The following is a 17,500-nucleotide window of genomic DNA, read 5'->3' as shown; positions in this document are numbered from 1 at the left end:
TGCACAATCTTTTAATATTGACACTTTGAGGTACCCGCTCCTAGTGAGCATGTGCAATAATTCAATGTATACATATTCGAGACTGACTGGATAACTACTGTCACATGATACAGGGGGCAGCAAATTAAAGGAAATTTAGAAATTGGTTAAAAAAAATAATCCATTGCTCATTTAAAATTTAGAGAAGTGCTGTTGCATTCTCTTTATAATGTACTTTTTGATTACCAAATTCTACTGTATTTAAAAGATTATAAAGTCAAATGTCTATTGCTTTAAAAAGGGCCATAATACTTGAAAAATAACACTCTCAAATTTGCTAGAGCATGTAATATTATGACCATCAACCCTGCACTACTGTTTGTTTAACTGGTGCAAAAGGGTTAAACACACAGTAGAAGTGCCACTCAGAACATGCAAAGCACTGCTGGTACTGAGCTGATCCCGCCCCATATCCAGGCAAGTCAGATAAGCAACTAGAACTGCTGCATCGCTCAGTGGCGGTTTCCCAAACGGGACCTGCAGTGCTCTGCAGGTCCAGACAACACTTCTTTGCAGGGGTTAAACACACAGTGTAGGGTCAATAGTCAAAACTTTACATGCTCTTATGAATCAGAGCATGTCATTTTTTCCCCACTATTATGGTCCTTACTTACACAAACACCTATATTAATTGAATTGTACAGACAAGACATATCTATTCTAGATTCTATTTTCTCCCCTCGTCGTTTCAAGATACAAACAAGACTTAGCTTAGGGCCGCAGAACCACATAAGTGCTTTACGTCTCATTACTGCCACTTACCCATAAAGTGGACAAACACGATATTGCCTACAAGTTCCACTACGGCTTATTGTTGCATAGTGTTTTCTCCTATTCACTTTTTTATTTTATTATAAATTAATTTGTCAAAACCAAATCAGATCTGCATGTTTATTAATTATTAATTGACATGAACATACTTACTCTAAGGATTCAATGAGCTTTCTGGGATCCACAGGGGGAGGGTACACAATTTCTTCAATATTTTTTCGGTTACAGTTTGCATACGCTGTTGATACGTGTATGAAGACTTCCAGTTTTTTCATTCGCTGTGCTAGATGGACTAGCTGCCTTGTTGCAATAACATTTAACTGCATAGCATCACTGCAAGGGGGATTAAGTGGAAACAGATGAGGAGCACAAGACAAAGTCAGATAGTGGGGTGTGAAAAAGATCAGTACCGATATACATAAACATTTATACCACAATTACATCAGCTACACATGAACATTCTCTAGTTAAAATAAGAAGCAATAGTTTTCTGTTTTCAGGAATGTATTTTAAAATCCAGATTTAATTAATACAAATGCTGCAGATCTTTGGAAATATTTGGGCAACAAATAATAATAAAAGCAGATTACACATACAGACACACAGTTCTTTAATCCCGTGTTACTTACATAAGTAATATTTATGTTACCACATTTCTGCCTCTAACTTCATCACATACACATCTTAATCAGGGTTTATTCTTTATGGCATGCTTGGGTATAGCACACGTTACCTGGCACATTTACCTTGTGATATTTCACTGTGGCCCTATTTCTGGCACATGCCCATGTGAAGCGTTTTCACAGTACTGTACACTTTACCTGGTACTTATCATGGCATATTTACCATGTGATATTTCACTGTGGCCCTATTTCTGGCACATGCCCATGTGAAGCGTTTTCACAGTACTGTACACTTTACCTGGTACTTATCATGGCATATTTACCTTGTGATATTTCACTGTGGCCCTATTTCTGGCACATGCCCGTATGACACTTTCAGTGCTGTACACTTTACTTGGTACTTTTCATGAGACCCAGCATTTCTCAAATTCAGTCCTCAAATGTCCCTAACTGGGCAGATTGATAGGGTTTCACTACTTGATTACAATCTGGCCTGTTGGGAAGCTTTAGGGTATAACTAAGAAACACTGAATGTTTACAATAGCTGCATTGGGGCAAAAATAATGAAAGGGCAAGTGCTGTAGTACTTCTTGCTAACGCCCCAGGGGTACATGTATGACAGGTTGAGAAACAGGGAGGTAGAATGTGGGGAGAATTTTATATCACAGAGCATGAAAGGGACCCCCCCCCCCCCCCAGGAAAAAAAAAAAAATCTCATGATTCTGATAGAGCATACAATTTTACAATTTACTTCTATTATCAAATTTTCTTCATTTTCTTGTTATTCTTTGTTGAAAAGCAAGAAGGTAAATGTGCAACGTGCCTGCAGCACTTTATGGCAGCAATTGTGCAACAATGTTATACATTAGCAAGAGCACTAGATGGCAGCTCTATTTCTGTCACGTAGTGCCTCAGGCATGTACACGCTACCTACCTAGGTATCTCCAACAAAGAATAAAAACAGAATTTATGCTTACCTGATAAATTTCTTTCTCCTACGGTGTGTCCGGTCCACGGCTTCATCCTTACTTGTGGGAATATTCTCTTCCCCAACAGGAAATGGCAAAGAGAGCACAGCAAAAGCTGCCCATATAGCCCCCCTCTGGCTCCACCCCCAGTCATTCGACCGACGGTTAGGAGAAAAATGAGAAACCATAGGGTGCCGTGGTGACTGTAGTGTATAGAAAGAAAAAAATTTGAAACCTGACTAAAAGCCAGGGCGGGCCGTGGACCGGACACACCGTAGGAGAAAGAAATTTATCAGGTAAGCATAAATTCTGTTTTCTCCTACATTGGTGTGTCCGGTCCACGGCTTCATCCTTACTTGTGGGAACAAATACCAAAGCTTTAGGACACGGATGAAGGGAGGGAACAAGTCAGGTTACCTAAACGGAAGGCACCACGGCTTGCAAAACCTTTCTCCCAAAAATAGCCCCCGAAGAAGCATAAGTATCGAATTTGTAAAATTTGGCAAAAGTGTGCAGAGAAGACCAAGTCGCTACCTTACATATCTGATCAACAGAAGCCTCGTTCTTGAAGGCCCATGTGGAAGCCACAGCTCTAGTAGAGTGAGCTGTAATTCGTTCAGGAGGCTGCCGTCCGGCAGTCTCATAAGGCAATCGGATGATGCTCTACAGCCAAAAAGAAAGAGGTAGCAGTAGCTTTCTGTCCTCTCCTCTTACCAGAATAAACGACAAATAAAGATGAAGTCAGTCTGAAATCCTTTGTTGCATCTAAATAGAATTTTAAAGCACGGACCACATCTAAATAGTGTAACAAACGTTCCTTCTTCGAAGCTGGATTCGGACACCGAGAAGGAACAACTATTTCCTGGTTAATATTCCTGTTGGAAACCACTTTTGGAAGAAAACCAGGTTTGGTATGCAAAACAACCTTATCTGCATGGAATACCAGATAGGGTGGATCACACTGCAAAGCAGACAATTCAGAAACTCTTCTAGCAGAAGAAATAGCAACCAAAAACAGAACTTTCCAAGATAGTAACTTAATATCTATGGAATGTAGAGGTTCAAACGGAACCCCTTGAAGAACTGAAAGAACTAAATTTAGACTCCATGGAGGAGTCATGGGTCTGTAAACAGGCTTGATTCTGACTAAGGCCTGTACAAAAGCTTGTACATCTGGCACAGCTGCCAGGCGTTTGTGTAATCAAAACAGACAAAGCAGATATTTGTCCTTTTAGAGAACTCGCCGACAACCCTTTATCCAAACCCTCTTGGAGAAAGGAAAGAATCTTAGGAATTTTAATTTTACTACAAGAGAATCCCTTGGATTCACACCAACAGATATATTTTTTCCATATTTTATGGTAAATTTTCCTAGTCACAGGTTTTCTGGCTTGGACCAGAGTATCTATAACCGAATCTGAAAACCCACGCTTAGATAAAATCAAGCGTTCAATTTCCAAGCAGTCAGCTGCAGAGAGACTAGATTTGGATGTTCGAATGGACCTTGTACTAGAAGATCCTGTCTCAAAGGTAGCTTCCATGGTGGAGCCGATGACATATTCACCAGGTCTGCATACCAAGTCCTGCGTGGCCACGCAAGAGCTATCAGAATCACCGAGGCCTTCTCCTGTTTGATCCTGGCTACGAGCCTGGGAAGGAGAGGAAACGTTGGAAACACATAAGCTAGGTTGAACAACCAAGGCGCCACCAATGCATCCACCAGTGTCGCCTTGGGATCCCTGGATCTGGACCCGTAGCGAGGAACCTTGAAGTTCTGACGAGACGCCATCAGATCCATGTCTGGAATGCCCCATAATTGAGTTAACAGGGCAAAGACCTCCGGGTGGAGTTCCCACTCCCCCGGATGGAAAGTATGACTCAAATAATCCACCTCCCAGTTGTCTACTCCTGGGATGTGAATTGCAGATAGATGGCAGGAGTGATCCTCCGCCCATTTGATGATCTTGGATACCTCTCTCAACGCCAAGGAACTCTTTGTTCCTCCCTGATGATTGATGTAAGCTACAGTCGTCATGTTGTCCGACTGAAATCTTATGAATCCGGCCTTCGCTAGTTGAGGCCAAGCCCGGAGCGCATTGAATATCGCTCTCAGTTCCAGGATGTTTATCGGGAGAAGAGACTCTTCCCGAGACCATAGACCCTCCAGACCGCGCCCCAGCCTAATAGACTGGCGTCGGTCGTGACAATGACCCACTCTGGTCTGCGGAAACTCATTCCCTGAGACAGGTGATCCTGAGTCAACCACCAACGGAGTGAGTCTCTGGTAAACTGGTCTACTTGAATCTGGGGAGACAAGTCTGCATAATCCCCATTCCACTGTTTGAGCATGCACAGTTGCAATGGTCTTCGATGAATTCGAGCAAAAGGAACCACGTCCATTGCTGCAACCATTAGACCTATTACTTCCATGCACTGAGCTATGGAAGGCTGAGGAATAGATTGAAGAACTTGACAAGCATTTAGAAGCTTTAATTTTCTGACCTCTGTCAGAAAAATCTTCATTTCTACAGAATCTATTATTGTTCCCAGAAAAGGAACTCTTGTAGACGGGGACAGGGAACTCTTTTCCATGTTCACCTTCCACCCGTGAGACCTGATAAAAACTAATACAATGTCTGTATGAGCCCTTGATCTGGAAAGGGACGACGCTTGGATTAGGATGTCGCCTAGGTAAGGTGCCACTGCAATGCCCCTCTGTCTTAGAACCACTAGAAGGGACCCTAGCACCTTTGTGAAAATTCTGGGAGCAGTGGCTAAACCGAATGGAAGAGCCACGAACTGGTAATGTTTGTCCAGAAAGGCGAACCTTAGGAACTGATGATGATCTTTGTGGATAGGGATATGTAGGTACGCATCCTTTAAATCCACGGTAGTCATGTATTGACCCTCCTGGATTGTTGGTAAAATCGTTCGAATGGTTTCCATTTTGAACGATGGAACTCTGAGGAATTTGTTTAGAATTTTTAAATCCAGAATTGGTCTGAAAGTTCCCTCTTTTTTGGGAACTACAAACAGGTTTGAGTAAAACCCCTGACCTTGTTCCACTGTTGGAACTGGGTGTATCACTCCCATCTTTAATAGATTTCCTACGCAATGTAAGAATGCCTGTCTCTTTATCTGGTCTGAAGATAAGCGAGACATGTGGAACCTTCCCCTTGGAGGAAGTTCCTTGAATTCTAGAAGATAACCCTGAGAGACTATTTCTAGTGCCCAGGGATCCTGAACATCTCTTGCCCAAGCCTGAGCAAAGAGAGAAAGTGTGCCCCCCTACTAGATCCGGTCCCGGATCGGGGGCTACCCCTTCATGCTGTCTTGGTAGCAGCAGGCTTCTTGGCCCGTTTACCCTTGTTCCAGCCTTGCATTGGTTTCCATGCTGGCTTAGCCTGGGAAGCGTTACCCTCTTGTCTAGAGGCTGCAGAGTTAGGAGACAGTCCGTTCCTGAAGTTACGAAAGGAACGAAAATTAGATTTGTTCTTAGCCTTGAAAGGCCAATCCTGTGGGAGGGCATGGCCCTTTCCTCCAGTGATGTCTGAAATAATCTCCTTCAATTCTGGCCCAAAAAGGGTCTTACCTTTGAAAGGAATATTAAGCAATTTTGTCTTGGATGACACATCCGCCGACCAAGATTTTAGCCAAAGCGCTCTGCACGCCACAATTGCAAAACCTGAATTTTTCGCCGCTAATTTCGCCAATTGCAAAGCGGCATCTAAAATAAAGGAATTAGCCAACTTTAGTGCGGGAATTCTGTCCATGACTTCCTCATATGGAGTCTCCTTATTGAGCGAATTTTCTAGTTCCTCAAACCAAAAAGACGCCGCCGTGGTGATAGGAAAAATGCACGAAATTGGCTGAAGAAGGAAACCTTGCTGAACAAATATCTTTTTAAGCAATCCTTCCAATTTTTTATCCATAGGATCTTTGAAAGCACAACTGTCCTCAATGGGAATAGTCGTGCGCTTGGCCAACGTAGAAACTGCTCCTTCAACCTTAGGGACTGTTTGCAATGCGTCCCTTCTGGGGTCGACAATGGGGAACATTTTCTTAAATATAGGAGGTGGGACAAAAAGGTATACCTGGCTTCTCCCACTCCTTGTTCACTATGTCCGCCACCCTCTTGGGTATCGGAAAGGCATCAGCGTGCACAGGGACCTCAAGGAATTTATCCATTTTGCACAATTTCTCTGGAATTACCAAAGAGTCGCAATCGTCAAGAGTAGTTAGCACCTCCTTAAGCAGGGCGCGGAGATGTTCTAACTTAAATTTAAACGTCACGATATTAGGTTCTGCCTGCTGAGAAACTTTTCCTGAATCAGAAATTTCTTCCTCAGACAGCCCCTCCCTCACTGCCAATTCAGACTGGTGTGAGGGTATTACAGATAAACTATCATCAGCGCCCCCTTGCTCATCCTCTGTATTCAAAACTGAGCAATCACGCATTCTGGGAAGTGTTGGCAGCTTGGATAAAAGATTTGCTATAGAATTATCCATTACTGCAGTTAATTGTTGCATAGTAACAAGCATTGGCGCGCTAGATGTACTAGGTGTCGACTGCGCGGGCATAACTGGTGTTGACACAGAAGGAGAGGATGATGAACTATCCCCACTACCTTCATTTGAAGAATCATCTTGGGCAACCTTATTAAATGTGACATTACTGTCCTTACTTTGTTTGGACGCCATGGCACAATTTTCACATACATTTAAAGGGGGAATCACCTTGGCCTCCATACACACAGAACATAATCTATCTGAAGGTACAGACATGTTAGACAGAGTTAGTCAGGCTATTAATGCAAAAAAAACGTTTTTAAACAAAACCGTTACTGTCTCTTTAAATAATAAACAGAGTACACTTTATTTCTGAATGCTTGAAAAACTATGAAGGAATTATCCGATCTTTACGAAATTTGCACCCTAGTGTCTTAATGCTTTGAAAGTATTGCACACCAAATTTCAAGTCTTTGACCCCTTAAATGAGCAAACCGGAGCTAATTGTTCAATTTAGCAGTTTAAACCCACTACAGTCCCTGCCACAGCCTTTTGCTGCGGCTTTACCTTCCTTGGGGGTTATTCACCACAGAAATAAGCCTCTTAGAATCGTTTTTGTGGCCACAGGACCCTCTCACATGAAGCTGCATGCACTGCTTCCAGAAGTAACTGCGCAATTAAGGAGCAAAAATGAGGCTTCCTCCCTCTGCATACCAGAGTGAAGGAACCTTCCTGAATAGATTAGGTGTCTAACACACTGCCAGGCGTAATAAAACGTTCCCAAAAGTGTTTCCAAGTCTCAAAACACTCCAAAAATCATATAAATATTATATAAATCAATTGATTTAGCCCACAAAAGTGTCAACCAGTATATAGCCCATTTATAAGCCTTCATTCTGTTATGAGTCTAAGAAAATGGCAGTCTTCTAGCATTACTATGTCTTGTTAGAAAAGAGACTAGTCATACCTGGAGCAGAAAAGTCTGCAAACTGTTCCCCCCAACTGAAGTTCTCTGGGCTCAACAGTCCTGCGTGGGAACAGCAATGGATTTTAGTTACTTTTGCTAAAATCATACTCCTCTTTTAACAGAACTCTTCATCACTTTCTGTTGTAGAGTAAATAGTACAAACCGGCACTATTTTAAAATAACAAACTCTTGATAGAAGAAATAAAACTACAACCAACACCACATACTCTTTACCATCCCCGTGGAGATGCTACTTGTTCAGAGCGGCAAAGAGAATGACTGGGGGGCGGAGCCAGAGGGGGGGCTATATGGGCAGCTTTTGCTGTGCTCTCTTTGCCATTTCCTGTTGGGGAAGAGAATATTCCCACAAGTAAGGATGAAGCCGTGGACCGGACACACCAATGTAGGAGAAATGAAAACTAAGCAAATTCGATAATAGAAGTAAATAAGAAACCTTTTTAAAATTGTATTCTCTATCAGAATAATAAAAGAAAGATTTTGATTTTCATGTCCCTTTAAAGTGAAAGGGGCCTAACAGAAAGAAAAAGGGAGGAGAGAAAGGGGAGAGGGAGATATCACTAAGCAAGAACAAGTGGATAGAGCTAGAGGCAAGTTGAATTTAAAGTGATATTAAAGAGTGGGGGGGGAGCACGAGATCAATGCACAAAAGACAACAAGAACCATAGAGTGGAAGTGGACAGGAGTATGACAGTGTACATGCAACAAGGAGATATTAATGACAAAATTACAAAGGTTATAAATCCATAAACTTACCGGAGTGATTCATTAAATCTGACTGTAGCTGCACAGTGGAAAACAATGTCAATGCAGTCTATTAGCATTTCCTGATCTTCCTTACTCAGATCCAGTTCTGGCTGTGTAAGTTCACTACTGACTGCAATAACTTTCTTGACACATTCTGGTTGCTCATCTCTCAACCTATCAAATAGCTAGAAAGAAAAAGGAAATAATTAATATATATCCCATAATCACTGTAATTGTTGCAAAATAGAACTTGAACATGTTTTCCTAACACACTCTTTTACTGTGTAGAACACCTTGATACTTGCTGATAAATCCTTTTTCCCCACACTCCATAGAACCATATGAAGTTAAGGGTGGATAGAAAAAAAATACTCTAAATCGGAGAAAGAAGAGAAATTTCAATCAAATGCTACTTGAGCTGATACACACATTTAAACTGGTAGATATGGTGACAACGTGCAAGGACCATGTGGCTACAATGCAGATTTTTTTCCACTGAGGCTTAATGAGGATAAACTCAGAAAATTTTAACAGCAGCCACCACCACAACCAAACAACAACCACCAACAAACACCACAATAATGACCTAAAAAGACAACCAATTTTTAATAAACCATTAAGATTCATAAAGCAGATCAAACTGTATAAGAAAACATATTGGAAGCTTTCTGGCCCTGTCTGGCATCAGAAAGATGCACAAAGAAAAAAAAAAAAAATCAGATTTCATGAAGCTTCCAAAAAATATAAAGGATAATTCTGAAAGAAAAACAAACATGTCTGTGTAGTTTCATATAAATTAATCCAGAAATTAAAGGAGGAAACATATTCATCAGTAAATAGGAACATTGTACCTTTAACACATTAGATTTTAAATTTTATTAGATGCATCTGTCACAAAGAATAAACCAGAAACATTAAATGATTGAGCTAAATCAATCAGATTGCTAATGTTTAATTTCTTTCTGCATAGCCTAGGGCTGGCCAAGTCTTACTCAGAATTTAAATGCCTCAGGATATTTCCTAAAGATTAAAACCAATACTGATCCAACAGGCTGTGTACTGCAACAAGCAGATGAGTACTCTGGCTAATTGTCAAGGAAATGGTTTTAATGTGAGTGCACTAACCCTCTCAGTGCTGGTTAGCACATTATCCTGTGACTTTTGTATGTATTTATTCATTTTTTGACCTGGCTGGGCAAGGATAGGAGATTAACATGGCGCAAGTTTTCACACTGTCAAAAAACTTAGCATGAGGCAGGATTTAAAAGGGTGGAACAAGTAAAAAATACCTCTTAAAGGAAAATAAGGCAACGTTTATGGCTCAGACAGAGCATGCAGTTTGAAGAGATTTTTCAATGTACTTATAATTTAACATTTTACTATGTTCTCTTGGTATCCTTTATTGAAAATCATACTTAGGAAGTCCTGGGATCAGCAATGCAGAACTGGGAGCTAGCTATACACATATGCCTCTTGTCATTGGCTCACCAAATGTGTGCAGCTAGGAACCAGTGATCTGGAGCTGTTTAACCCCTTTGCAGGTAAAAAGTCGACAGGAAAATATCACCTGAGCATCTCTATGTAAAAAAGGAAGATATTTTACCTCACTATCTCCTCAGCACAGCAGAGTAAGTTCTGTGTAAAAAGTTATACTCAGCTGCTGCCTAGCAGCAGGTAAAAAAAAAAAAAAAAGAAGAAGAAATGAACAGCAGCCAATCAGCATCAACAGTGATGAGGTCATGAACTCTTTTACTGTGATCTCATGAGATTTGACTTAACTCTCATGAGATTTCATAGTAAGCTTCCTTAAACTGAATAAGGAAATAAGATGAGTGTGCACGAAAGCTCACTCCCTTAGCTGTCCCGGGACAGACATACCGATTTGCTGCTTAGAAGTCCTTTACAACGGGATGTGGCTACTGAGGAACCTTTGATGTAAAATATCTTTCTTTTTACATAGAGATGTTCAGGTGATATTTTCTAGTCAGCTTTTTACAGCTATGCTGCATCACTTTCAAGTGTTTCAACATTTGGATATCATGGCCCTTTAATGAGAACATTTGGTGCGCATCCAGCCCACTAAAGCAGTAGGTAATGCGCATCTGGCCCATGCAGAGTGCTAAAAAAGGTGACATCATGCAACACAGTATATAGGTGGGAACATAAATTATAAATGTGACAACGGACAGTCTCCACAATTTAATTTTGCACTAATGAGACATATGAGCAAAAAAGGCGAGAGACCAAACAGTTTCCCCATACACCAAAGCTTCTGTTAAAAATGCTCTTTGCATGCTTTTATAGTAGTCATATATAGTTAAAAGGAACATAACTCATATGCTAAATCACTTGAAACTGATGCAGTATAACTGTAAAAAGCTGACAGGAAAATACAGGTATACCTCGCTCATACAGCAGGTTAGGGACCGGAGCCCCGCTGTAAAGTGAAAACCGCCCTAAAGTGAAACAAGGCAGTTTTAGCTTTCTTTTCACTTGCCAGTGTGTTTAAAGACTTTAAAACATGTTTGAACTAACATATATTAGTGGTGCAATAGTGCTATGTTTAGTTTAACACTAGCACAGCACAGTATTCAATTAGTATTCAATAAATACTGTACCTGTAAAATAGTGACAATTACTGTAGTACAATTTGCCAGACTATAGCACTGAGACACAGATTGCACTGTAATGATGTAAACAGAGTGAACTAAGCATAACAAAATGGTGCCAGTCCCTTTTCTCTCAATCTCACGATGATTACAACACTGTTTCAAAATCCTTGGAGGCTGAACTTCAGCTCCACAGAGCGCTGTATTAGCGAAGCGCTGTAAAGTGAGGTATACCTGTATCACCTAAGCATCTCTATGTAGAAACGGAAGTTATTTTACCTCACAATTTCTTAAGATCACCAGATTAAGTGCTCTCTGATCAGTTATACTTCAGATGCAAGTTGGAAAATAAAAATAAAACAATAGCCAATCAGCATCAGCAGTGTTGAGGTCATGCATTGCTTTGCTCTGATCTCATGAGATTTCACTTAAATCTTGTGAAATTTCATAGTAAACTTCCTTAAAGGGACATAAAACCCAAAACTTTTCTTTCCTGATTCAGATAGAGAATACAATTTTAAACAACTTTCCAATTGACTTCTATTATTTAATTTCCTTCCTTCTCTTGCTATCCTTTGCTGAAAGGTTTATCTAGGAAAGCTCAGGAGCATCAAAAGAACCTAGGTTCTAGCTGCTGATTAGCGGCTGCATATATATTATTGGCTCACCCATGTGTTAAGTTTGAAACCAGTAGTGCATTGTTGCTCCTTCAACAAATTATACCAAGAGAATGAAACAAATTATATAAAAGAAGTAAATTAGAAAGTTGCTTAAAATTGTATGTTCTACCTAAGCCATGAAAGAATTTTTTTAGGTTTCATGTCCCTTTAAATTGAAGGAAATAACATGACTGTGCCTGCACATGCCAGATTCACACTTCCTTGCAAGTCATGGGTCAAGAATCCCGATTGGCTGCTTAAAGTCTCTTTACAGTGGGGTGTGAATACTTAGGACATTTTGAGGTGAAATCTCTTCCTTTTTAACAGAGATGTTCAGTTGATATTTTCTAGTCAGCTTTTTACATCTATGCTGCATCACTTTCAAGTGCTTCTACAAAAAGGGACAGTATTAAAAAGGTTTCCCCTTAATGTGTTCACAATGGTTTGCTATACAACTTAGCATAAAAACATAATTTATGCTTACCAGATAAATTCCTTTCCTTCCGGATAGGGAGAGTCCATGGCTTCATACCTTACTGTTGGGAAATACTGAACCTGGTTACCAGGAGGAGGCAAAGACACCCCAGCCAAAGGCTTAAATATCCCTCCCACTTCCTCATTACCCCAGTCATTCTGCCGAGGGAACAAGGAAAAAGTAGGAGAAACATTAGGGTATAAATGGTGCCAGAAGAATAAAATAAATAAAAGGGGACCGCCCATAGACAAAAAAAAATGGGCGGGGGCCATGGACTCTCCCTATCCGGAAGGAAAGGAATTTATCTGGCAAGCATAAATTATGGTTTTCCTTCCTAAGATAGAAAGAGTCCACGGCTTCATTTCTTACTGTTGGGAAAACTATACCCAAACTCCAGAGGACACTGAATGAATAACGGGAGAGAACAAAAAGGAAGAGGTGGACCCTATTCTGAGGGTACCAGAGCCTGCAAAAGTTTTCTCCCGAAAGCTGCTCCAGCCGAAGTAAAAACATCAAACTTGTAAAAAAATTTAAAAAGTACGTAAGGAGGACCAGGTAGCCACCTTACAAATCTGATCCATAGAGGCCTCGTTCTTAAAGGCTCAAGAGGAAGCCACTGCTCTAGTGGAATGAGATGTTATCCTCACAGTTCCCAAAAAAAAGGGGAACACAAGCCTCCATTGAGGCCCCCCGAGAAGGAGATTATACCCTCAGAACCCGAAGGAAGAGTAAATCCTCTCCGGCCAAAGGAGCAAGGAAAAACCATCTCCTAGCAGACTGAGCTATCAGGATAGACTCAACAAGCTCACACATCCAGAGGATACTGCAACACTTAGACCGCTCGGACATCCTGACCTGCAGACCCACCCACACCCAGCAGGACCCAACCAGCCACAGGTATCCAATACAGGGTAACAAAAGAATCCTGAAACTAGCGTAAAGATGGCGGAGCCTTCCCCCTTGAGTACCAGTACAACCCGACTCTGAAAAAAGACAAGGCCATAGACCTAAGGATCTATCAAACAAGGCCCCACAGTCTGACTTGGACCCAGCAAGACTCCAGGCGGAACCAATTCCACCCTCCACTTCCCGACTAGGAGAGGCCCCAAGTAAGGACTCCATCTCGATAGGAAGGAGCTATATCCCTTAAAGAAAAAAGGTTAGAGACCTAAATGGGAAGAAAATTCCCTAACGCAAATGTCCTAGAAAGGAACCCCTTACAACTAGCTCGCCAAACAGAGGCACAGCCAACCCATACGCCTGAAGAGCAGAGAATCCACGGGCACACTGGCAAACTGACAGGGGAACGCAACCCTAAGGCGCACCAGAAATTGGAATCCAACGCCAGCAGCTGGGTACAAACCCACAACCCTTGAGGCGCAAGCCACACAGCTAACCCCTAGATGACATGGGTTACTCTGTTATAAAGAGTAAGAAATACTCCGAAAACCCTGACCCGGTCAAGTAGATGGAGCAAGGACATAGCCCAAGTTCCCACTACTGTGAAACACCCCGACCAGCCCTGAGATCCAAAAGAACCCAAAACTGGGACAGGAAAAAGGAGCGAAGCCCCAGAAGAGGAAATCTCAGGGAGAAAAACATGTCCGGGCACCTAATAGTTCAGGCAACTATACCCTGGAACTAAACACCCCAACTGACAAAAAAGCCAGACAAAGGGAATGGATGCATCTCCAGAGAGTCCGGATAGTGAAGAGAAATCGAAAGCCCCGACGAAAGGAAGGAAACACCCCTAGCTAGCTAAAGTCCAACCCAACAAGGAGCAAGGCTAGAAGTCGAATGAAATGACTTCCCAAGGCCTTAGGACAACTGAAGGGATACCTTGAGGTCCACAAAACCCTATTAGCAGGGCTAGTCTCCCCATCACCTCCACAAAGGCAGAGGACACAGGGAAGACAAAGGCGCTAAGCCTTCCCAGCTCCGGGAAACCCCAAGCTAAACAAGTCCCTATGGGGATCAACCAACATCCAGAACGCAGATCCCTAAAAGGAGATCTAACTCACCAGGAGACAATGGAAGAAGACCTAAAGGTCTCATAACTCAGACAGACCCTACACGGCCCAAAGTAAAAACCGTATCTAGAAACAGCATATACGCACCCCCTCAAGGTGCCAAAATTTGCAACAAGTTTTAAAATAGAAAACCTTACGCATGTCATACAGCTATCCATACAAGCTGTTGGATAAAGTCTAATAGGACCATCCAGAAGCCTAACACTGAAGGCCAAACCACTCAGTGGCAACGGGCGTTACAGAAACTTTAGGTTCTGATGAAATCAGACGTCAGATAAAATGACGCAGCGGAACCACCCCTGCCCGGTCATTTATGACTGAAGGCTATAAGGACTGAAACCATCCTTTCCCGCCTTGTAACCTACAGGTGCTCTAGAATGCTTAGTTGAACATAAAAAGCGTTACTACCGAACTGGTTCGGCAGAACAGCACCACGTGTGTGAACAGCCACAAAACCAAATGAACCCGACAGGACCAGCCTGTACTCAGGGTCCTAACCGGCAAGCTGTATAAATTCTCCCACATAGGGGAAAAAAAAAAAAAAAAGACATTATGAAACATAGGCCTAACATGTCCAAACAACTTCCGGAGAAGTAACAAAGAATCGATCCCAGATGCTTCTATAAAGGAAAACACAAATAAAAGACATCCCATCGGACAACATAAAATATAAGGAAACCCAAAGGTTAACGCCCAAAAGACACAGGCCTACCCGCAGGACCAGCCAAACGGAGACCTATCCTTCAAAAAAACTGGGAAAGATCTAAAATAAAAAAGACAACCAGGAAATAACCCCACATGTCTAATGAGGTGCACCATTCGAATAATCAGACTGAACGTTCCCATATCCGTTAACGATAGGGTCATTCGATAAATGAAAAAGATGTCTAAGCAACACGCTAAGGCGCACAATCCTGTAACGAAAGACACAACACTCCGGAACAGTTACAACCGCGGGGAACTGTAGAGGCCCACCCCAATGCGGAAGAGCCGGGACAATTGGGCACGAGCACAATCTCAAATAAACGCCTGGACTCTGGGGAGGAACACGCCACCCCGAATGGAGGAACTATAAACTGGGTTACCTGCATGTGTAGAAGTATGAATTGGTAGGGAACTTGCCTCTTGGAGGACAGGGGCCCCAGAGGAAGATGGCTCAGCAGGTCCTTGATTCCCCGAGCCCGAGGAACCAGGCGCTCTCAGATGGCATACGAAACAAAACTGGTCGACATGTGTCAACGAGGCCAATCCGGAGTCATCACCGGACACAGAATCTGAAATCAAAATAGTCTCTGTATCAGAATCCTTCGTAACTGAATCTGAAATAAGTACAGTCTCAGCATCAGAGTCCTCTATAACTGGATAGAGGAAATATCAATATAGACTAAAGTAATAAAACAAAAACAGCACCTGACACCCACAATGGCTGAGGCACTCAACACCTCCTATGACCAGACCCCTGCGGACTAGAAAAGTCTCTTCGCCACACGGACAGGAATGTGGAAATGGGGAACGGAACCATGCCCGAACACAAGATGAACCGTACAGTTCAAAAAAGCGTGCCCAACCAAAAGGCTGCGTCACTTCCAAAGGCCTTTAAAGTTCCAAACACGAGCATGTAAACATCACACATAATCAGGTTGAATCACATAACAAACATAATTATAAACCCCCTGTTCAATAACCCCCCTCAGGAGATATTAACCCTCGATTCCAAGATACTAACAGAGACTCACTGAGACCCTTATGTTATATATTGGGACCCGCGAGGTGTTGTAGCCTCTCAGGAAAAATATTCACATTACAGTACATTGACGATACAGTAAAATGAAACTATCTTACCAGAATCTATGCCGTGGAACAGGAACACAGTCTTTCAAGTGTGACGAATAGTGGCATCGCCTCCGCCATGGACTTGACGGAAGAAAGCAGGCAGCGGAGCGAAGTTAAACAACGCCGATTGCTTGAGGAGCTGTTAATATGAGTCAGGATGGTTTCGCAGAAGGACTCTCCCGGCATCTCCAGACTCTTTCATCCAAGCCCTCACAGAGACTGACAGGACTACTTAAAACTCCTGTCCCATGCCGAAGAGTACTACCCTCCATAAGAGACAAAAACAAAAAATTAAAAATGCTGACACTACTCAGAATGAGGGGAGTGGGAGGAGTATTTAAGAATTGGTCTGGGTTATCTTTGCCTCCCCCTGGTGGCCAGGTTCTTATTTCCCAAAAGTAATGAATGCAGCTGTGGACTCTTTCCATTTAAGAAGAAAATAAACTACACAAACAGTGTAGTAAATAGAAGACGTAGGGAAGGGTGCAGATTACTCTGTGCCTTATTTTTGTATTATTTTTCACTTATTTTCTCTCTCTCTCCTCTAGGTTTATTCTTGTTTTTTCTCATTTTCAATTTTTCGTTCATTTTTTTTATCATGCCTTTTTTCTCTGTGATACTAGTAGCTGTATTATCCTGTTGACTATACAGAGGTAATAGTATGCGCTTTGGATAAAGATTTGACAGCTTATATCACCAATATATAGTGGAATAAGGAGGTCATTTGTTGGCTACTTAATAAACGCTTGATGTTTTATGGTGATATTTTGTTTAGGTCTTGTTTCTCTGTTGCAGTATTTAGCATCCGATAGGGGATTAACACTCCCAGTATCTTCCCTTGTGCTGTATATAGCCCCTTGCTGTGTCTTGCTTTGTTACACTTTAACTATGGTAGCACATTATTTTTTGGTTGTATTAGTATACACGGCGGGTTGCTAAGCAACGGGCGTCGCCTGATTACGCACACACAGTGCCGTGCGTCTGCCGTGTCTCACATGTGAACCGGGTGTATAGGAGGCGAGTAAGGTAAATGTTTGCTCCTATGTTTGGTTTAAATGTTGGTCTGAAGACGGGGGTAAAACCCAGAAACATCACTTGGGATTAAATTACTCATTTTCAAATCCGGAGAGTGCCTTCATTTGTTTTGGATTTATTTAATACTTGTTGTGCACCACAGTACTTTATGTTTATCGTGAGTGCTAGGCCTCGTGGAGAGAGAGAGATATAGATACACACACACATACTGTGTATA

At 42.0% G+C, this 17,500-nt stretch overlaps 1 protein-coding gene across 5 annotated transcripts in view; it reads right to left on the bottom strand.

The window, feature by feature from the left end:
• The window catches only part of FAR1 (fatty acyl-CoA reductase 1), a 207,057-nt gene that overhangs the window by 118,275 nt on the left and 71,282 nt on the right, over positions 1-17,500 (bottom strand). For all 5 annotated transcript variants that reach the window (XM_053720266.1, XM_053720265.1, XM_053720268.1 and 2 more), the window contains exons 3-4: positions 8,652-8,827; positions 964-1,143 (exon numbers count right to left, since the gene is read on the bottom strand). In XM_053720266.1, coding sequence (XP_053576241.1) covers positions 964-1,143; positions 8,652-8,827 — 356 coding nt within the window. The remainder of the gene's footprint in view (positions 1-963; positions 1,144-8,651; positions 8,828-17,500) is intronic.

This window comes from Bombina bombina, chromosome 7 (genome assembly GCF_027579735.1).
Source record: "Bombina bombina isolate aBomBom1 chromosome 7, aBomBom1.pri, whole genome shotgun sequence".
NCBI lineage: Eukaryota > Metazoa > Chordata > Amphibia > Anura > Bombinatoridae > Bombina > Bombina bombina.
Note: the sequence above shows the minus strand (reverse complement) of the source record. Positions and strands in the feature narration are given on the sequence as shown.